Source organism: Eimeria mitis, genomic scaffold (genome assembly GCF_000499745.2).
Source record: "Eimeria mitis Houghton genomic scaffold, Emh_scaff1918, whole genome shotgun sequence".
NCBI lineage: Eukaryota > Apicomplexa > Conoidasida > Eucoccidiorida > Eimeriidae > Eimeria > Eimeria mitis.
In genome coordinates, this window is record NW_024015100.1 from 1 (window position 1) to 7269 (window position 7269).

Here is a 7269-nt window from a genome sequence, read left to right on the forward strand (position 1 = left end):
CATGTACTACCTGTTGCTGTCCCTGCGGCTGCATCAGGAACTGCTGTTCCTGCTGTTGTTGCTGACGCGGCTGTTGACCCAAATAATGCAGCTTCTGTTTCTGCTGCCAAGCCAGCTGCTTCCTATGCAGATTCTGCTGCTGCGATTCACGCATCTCCTCCTGATGAAGATGCTGCTGGTGGAGCTGGGCCTGCTGCTGTCGCCGGTGCCGCCGTTCCCTCTGCAGCTGTTGCTGCAGCCGGTACAGCTGCCGCTGTAGCCGCGGCAGCTCACGATGCAGCTGGCGCTGCATCCGGCGCAACTGTCGCTGTAGTTGCCGCACCTGTATGGGGACAGGTTGCCTTGAGCGTGAAGCAAAATGTCCATCAGCATGGTGGTGATGGCGGGAATCCAGCAGTCCCGTTGCTGCATCTGGCTCTGTCTGGGGACGCACCTGCGAAGAATGCAGTTGGCTTTGCCCTGCAAATGGTGGAAAGCCAAACTGTTGCGAAAACGGAACCGTTTGACCCGGGGATGTGCCAATCGGGACAGCGGCTACATGGTATTGCTGCTGCTGTCCTTGAATCACGTTCTGGTGCTCCTGCTCCTGTTGCACTTGGCGCAGCTGGTGCTGCCAAAGAAGGTACTGCCAATTCAGTTGCTGCTGCTGCTGCTGCTGAGGGTAAAGCTCTTCCTGATCGTCCCACTGTACCTTGCTTTGCCAGTGCTGTCGCTCTCTTTCCTGCTGCAGCTGCAGCCATCGCAGCTCTTGCTGCAGCTGTCGCACATTCGGGGATGCTGTTCCCCTCGTTCCGCCAGCNGGGCTACAGGAGGCGGGGTGGGAGCAGCAAGTGATGGTGAGCCCCAATGTGCAGGACTTGAAGCCTGTTGAGCTGCAGGTAAACCGAACGCAGCTGCAACGGTTTGATTGTGTTGCTGCTGCTGCTCTTTCTGCTGCGGATTACTCCCACGCCAGCTGGTGCCGCCAGCAGCACCAAGCTCAGTCGTTCTTACCAACAATCTCTTCTTAAGGGGCAGATGCCGTTCTCCGCCACCTGGCAAGTTGGGAGGATGCGGACTGTGGTTCTCTTGTTCCTCCTCTTCTTCACGAGTGTCGCCGCAAATATCCATCTGCACGCCGCTCTCTTCTGAGCTGGCCAGCTTGCGGCTTCGAAGTTCCTGGAGCGGCCGTCTCTCCAAAAGGCGCGAACAGGAAACTACGAGCAGTGCAATCGCTGCCATGGATGCTAATATTGCCAGAGAGACACGCAGACACGAAACGGAGTGAAAGTCATTGCCTTTCAACTTCCCCGTCCGGCCAACGATCGATCCCAGCGTTGGCGCCCCTGGAGAGAAAAAGGCCGAGACAGAGCTTGGAGTTCCATCTTCTTGGAGAGTATTATACCACTCGGGCATTGGATCACAGCTTTAAAGCGTTAAAACGGAAGCCATGAGCTGCGCAACCTGCAATTGCAGTGTGCACTTGCTGCGGCTCGGAATACGCCAAGCTTCCTNGAAGCCATGAGCTGCGCAACCTGCAATTGCAGTGTGCACTTGCTGCGGCTCGGAATACGCCAAGCTTCCTTCTCTTCCAACAAAAAGACGTAGAAATGCTTAAGGTTAAATTTTTTTATTGTTTTGTGTTGTTTAAACGCCCGTAATGAGTGAAGGTGAGTCCAGATCGGAGCAGAGCATTGAACCAACAACTGCTAGCGGAACACGGGAGCGACGTGGGTAGTGAGGTCAAGAAAAGGCTCCGCAAGCACGAAAAATGATCGGGATGAACGGCAAAACCTAATAAATAAGACGGAAGACGAACGATGTTCATGTAAAAACCATACAAATGAAATTTAAACGGTCGCAGGGATGCTGTCCCTCAGCTGCTGGCCCTTGCGCGCCGTAGACACTAGAAGTAGTGCTGGCGCACTGCAGTAGAGAAGTTCTACTAGATCAGCTAGTATTTTCGTTCCCCTTCTTAGATGATGATTCGCACTTCTCACTTAGGAGCAAGCTTTTGTCGAGCATTAGCTTGTCGTTAGGATCAAACTGTTAACTCACACTGTTGTATGTAAGCTGGAGCCCTGCCTCCCTGTATGAAGCCGCAGCCGACTGAACGTGGCGCCAACAGGGAACCGATCCCCTGGGTCCCGAAGGGACGTTACTGACGTGGGCTCCAAGCCAGCCAGAACATTGTTCTCATATTTTAATAAATTTCATCTACGTGCGTGAAGTTGTTTTCGCGCGTCTCTTCATCATTTCGTTACGTTCCCGATTGATTGACTGGTGCATAGGAGCTCTAAATTCATACACTTAAGCCCTATGATTTAATAATTAATAATTAATAATAATAATAAATAATATTATACTTAATAAGTTTTGCCTATTAATTAAAAGAAAGTTTCAGTGCATCTTTCTAAAAAGGAGTATTAACCACTCCATATAAGCCATTTTGAACAGCAGGGCACGACGCTAATCGGCTGATACTGTGGGTATATCCTTACCTCCTGGGAAACAGTAGCGTGTTCTGCCTGCAGTTCGCGCAGGAGCCTCCACTTGGCCTCGGTAGGTTGCATGTTAGCAAATACAAACGTTCTATAATTGTATTCAGATGTAAAGCATGCAGAAAAGGAAGAGTCGTTGAAGCTTCGTTGTGTGCACGCGTGAGGCTGGCTGGTATCACCAGCCGTAGCGAGGTGTGCTGCAACCCCATTTCACGCTGCCTACTCCTCGCAACATCCAGGCCATGAGCACAACGCCCAGGACGCCGGGGGCCAAGGGAAGGAAGTCCGCCGTGAGAAGCTCCCCTTCAGAAGCGCCAGTCTAAGGGGAGTTCGGGGCCTTAGGGATCATGTGACCCTCGGAACCTGATCCCGCTTACGTCGTAGATGCACCAGTCCCTGCCAGCAGCTCTCCGTCTTGTGCCCCCAACGACAACACAAACGCAGATGAAAAACACAATTGTGCTGCGTAGAAGGGATCCAGGTTCCCTCACACGACGGGGTGATGGGATTCCAAAACACTCTAGGTACTGCAGGCCCTGTAAGCTGATGAGAATTGGGGGAGAGCCGTCAGTTCCCTCATGCAGTTGCTGAGATCTGGTCAAGTTAACTTTTGTACAAATATTTGCAGAAAGCTTTACGTATTACTATATTGTATCTCTGAAGGGCTACTGTGGGGTGCATCCCTGGGACCCCACAGCTGAGTATAGCGAGCTGGCAAGCAATATCTATCACACTGAACAAAACATATCAAACTAACCAAGGTTAAGGAAATAGGTTCTCTCAGTTTGTTCTCTCTCTGGTAATTGTCCTCTCTGAACCCCAGTAGAGCAAGCACTGCGGCCTTGGGGCTGGGAGAGGAGACGGCGTAGCTTGGTGCAATAGCTTTTGCACCAAGGCACAAGCCAGCCTCTCCTATAACCATACCAATGATCAGTCCATAAAGAATGCTGAATGCTTTCTCCAATGTTATATTCAAAGTGCATCAATAAGAACTCAAGGACACTTTCACTATTCGTACAACCGTCACTCATTTCACAACGAGCACGGCATTGCTACCGTGATTATAGGGAGTATTCACTACATCAGCCGCTTTTGGAAAACTCTTACTTTGAGGTTTTACATACACTGCAGCTCGTTCCTTAATTAAGGCCAAAGAGCAAGCGTTATAGAAACAGTATCTGGCGAACTGGTCCAACGCAGAAATTCCGAATCATTCCAGTGTTACCTACTTCTCAACTAAGCTCACATTTTAAGCCCATCTTTTGCCGATTGCAGTGCCCCGTCTACTATCAGTGAACCGTAGTTACAAAGGCAGGGCCCACGATTACACTGGCAAGTCGCATGACGTTACCGTAGCTTCAGATATAAGATCCGGTTCGCATCATATGTTTGGCAGCGTCAGCAACTCCTTACCATCAATACAAACTTGTATAAGGGCAAAGTTGGCTCGAAATTGGAACTGCGCCTGGCCCTATCAGCTCGTTCAGCGCAATTCTTCCTCCATACGGTAGTATAGCGTCTCCATTTCCTTATGTATTCTCAGCCGTATGCAGTCTCGAATTATGTGGCCTTGCTTCTAGGGGAAAAAACAGTTTCGCCTTGAGCTAAGTTGCTTCCGACTTTTATATAGCGAATTCGTCAGCTTCTGCCGATTACCGCCCTGTATCCTTTCCTGTTCGTAGACTGCACCATAGCCCCGACGTCCATTGGCTGAATATCTGAGTCATTTCAAAGAGCGGTTTATTCCCCTTTCCACTAGGGCGGCGGAATCGGTGCTTCGCCTCCTTTTGATGCACAACTGCTCCACCATCTCGGCGAGTTCAACCCTTTCACTCCTTAGTTCCCTCGTAGCGGCCCTCCCGAGCCTCTCTCCGGGTGGTAGCCATGCTTTGAAGAATAGATACAAAAAGTCCGCAGCTTACCATTGGACTTCTGTTCACCAAGGATGCATGCATCTCGATGTAACGCCATGGCAACAGTGTCCGTTGTTTCGGCTTTCTCACTCCTGCCACAGACTGTTCCGTTGCCGACCCGGCGATACGCTGAGATTGCAGTTCATCTCAGAATGCTCCCATAGTCCGGCTGTGCTTCGAAAAATTGGTATCCTTGCTCAATATGTAACCACAATCGTCATATGTCTTGTTCTAATAGAGAAGATGCCAGCAGCAATTGTAAATAGTCGGAGCCCTTTTGAAGGCGAAGATACGACTCAAGAAGACCAAGGAACTTTTCCACTGCCTCTGCATTGAGTCATATGTGGAAGGCCGGCAAACGCAGAGGCAGCCTTCATGAATAGTTCAGGGCACGATGTTATTTTCAGCCGACGGGCGTACACACACTGCACTTGTCAACGTGGCAAGCATCCCAGTTGGGGGCTTCCCCACCGGAGTGCAGATCCTAGTCTCTCCTCATTATGCGAGGAGAGAACAAGTTGAACTTGTGCTTGAATAATTTTTCAGAGGTTCTTCCGCCACTAATCACTGCTATGCAACAGGCCGCCATACTGCTGGTCGCACTTGCCCAGATGAACCATGCAGTGCTACCAACTGTGACGATAGTCTCCATTCTTGTTCGACTGTCGTTCCGAGCTTTACTAGAGTCAAAATATCTAAGAGACTAGTTAGCAAAGAGCAGGTGCCCCCTTTTCCACTCACCAGGCTGCCTGAGAAAGGCTGTAATACACGGTGGGCGTTCGCCGTGGCTACGTCTGTCCCTTGAATAGTCCCGTGGTCTCAATGTCAGTGAATCTACAGAACAAATACCAGAATAACATCAGGTTTCTGTTATTCTCGGGGAGAATCGGAATGCGGGCGAGGCCTGGCCCTAGACCTCTAGCCACTAATATACTCATAATCCTACTAATATTACTGAATTCTACTTTTAACTGGACGAAGAAAGCCTAAGACCTCGAATCTCTCAGGGTATTCACTCTCTACCTTGCTCTTAGGCTATCGCAACCTGTGGGCAATGCAGTGTCTAAGCACTACACCGGCCGCCCATGGGCTTGAGCACTAGGAAGAGGGGGCTACCTGACACGAGTTGCAAGGCAGTCTTCGCGACCGGCCTTGGAAGACAAAATCGCATGCATGCAAATTCAAGCCACTTTCGCTGCATACACTAGCACTATAGACAAGTGTTGAGCAAGTGCGTGTCGCTCAGTAGCCAGCCTGCACGCATTCAAGAACACGCAGGCCATACTCACTCAGGTTATTCTAAATGGTACGTGCATCAAATGTGGACTTGCTTATGCTCGCTTGTGCGGTCCCCTCCCACAAGTTATAGTATAGCATGGTCTGTTTGACACTGGCGCGCATACCTCCACATGCTCGTAGACTGGCTCCGGGGGAGCAAATAAATGTTTAACAAGTGTATACAGGTCTAGCGCATGTAACAACGGGCGCTTGGCACTACCAANGGAGCAAATAAATGTTTAACAAGTGTATACAGGTCTAGCGCATGTAACAACGGGCGCTTGGCACTACCAAAGCTACTGCAGTGCAGCCTTTAGTTGCAACAAGGTGCGGTGTAGCTCATGACAGCCCGTTTCTCTTCTCACGAGCCTCAGCACACCTACGTTTCCGACCAAACTAGAGTTCTTTTCTCAACTGCAGCTCGTGAAGGCCCTCAGCTGACTTCTAAGACCCTTGCTATGTGCAGTAATAAATGCTGCAACTCACCACAGTCCCTCCCTCAAGTGGCAATCCACGCTTTCGGCCCAGCACCGTCGTGGGAATGCAATAGAGTCAAGATACTGCAGAAAGGAAAGCTACCCAAACCAGCTAGCCTTCAAGAGAGTCACCAGGCGCCCTGGTCACAGTGACACAAAGGGCTGAGGCTCTCCATAAGTTGTAGCAAACCTTGCTTTAAGTGCTGCAGGAAAACGGTCCTAAATGGAGCCATACCCACGTCCCATTTAGATGCATGCACTAATACCATATGCAGTTGTTAAAGATCTTCATGACCCNAGCCATACCCACGTCCCATTTAGATGCATGCACTAATACCATATGCAGTTGTTAAAGATCTTCATGACCCGCGGTGCCGAACGGAAACGCAAAGTCGGAAGTCCTTGCACCCGAGTGAGGCACTCGATGCTTCTGACACACCATGAGTACAACGTTTCGTTGGAGCCATCCCCTCGCAATCGACTAACCGGGGAGCGGACCGCTCCACAGCGCTTGCCAATGGGGCTCCCGTTCTTGTCATCGCCCGATCGCATGCAAGAGCCGACGTGAATGCTCAGAACACCCTTACAGTGGCGCTGTAGCGCCACTAATCTGCAGCGTATAGTCACCTTATGGAAGCCCCGAAACGCGAAAGGGAATGCCTATGAACCGATCCGACTTCCAAGTCGCGTAGTTCAATAAGACAAAAAGTCGGCAAAGCTTCGTTACCGCTCTCACCACATTACCTTCCGCATTCATTTCATGTTGGATGCCTACACTGTTATCGCTGCGTTCGTAGTCGCGTGCAAGCAATTGCACAAAAGTGCTAGTTTGGCGATAAGGATTCACTGCAGCGTCTCGTTTGAGTATTTGTTGAATGCACCCGTCAGCCAGTTGCTCCGGCCACAGGTCCCTGTGAAGGCAACCGATGGCTGAAGGCAAGTGGTCACAGCACCAAGGATTCTTCTTTCAAAATGCAGATTGGTCTATTTCCTCAGTCGNGCTGAAGGCAAGTGGTCACAGCACCAAGGATTCTTCTTTCAAAATGCAGATTGGTCTATTTCCTCAGTCGTCCCTCCCCCTCTACTAAAATGTACGCCAGAGCCTCCTCCACTAAAAAAATG

At 50.4% G+C, this 7269-nt stretch overlaps 1 protein-coding gene across 1 annotated transcript; it reads right to left on the minus strand.

Annotated features, from left to right (window-relative positions):
* Window positions 1-33: 33 nt before the first annotated feature.
* Window positions 34-1395, minus strand: EMH_0045860 (uncharacterized protein; the record flags this gene model as incomplete). Its single annotated transcript, XM_038022380.1, has 4 exons — window positions 34-70; window positions 323-459; window positions 569-724; window positions 994-1395. The coding sequence occupies 4 exons, from the start codon at window positions 1393-1395 to the stop codon at window positions 34-36; spliced, it is 732 nt and encodes a 243-aa protein (XP_037878234.1).
* Window positions 1396-7269: the final 5874 nt, after the last annotated feature.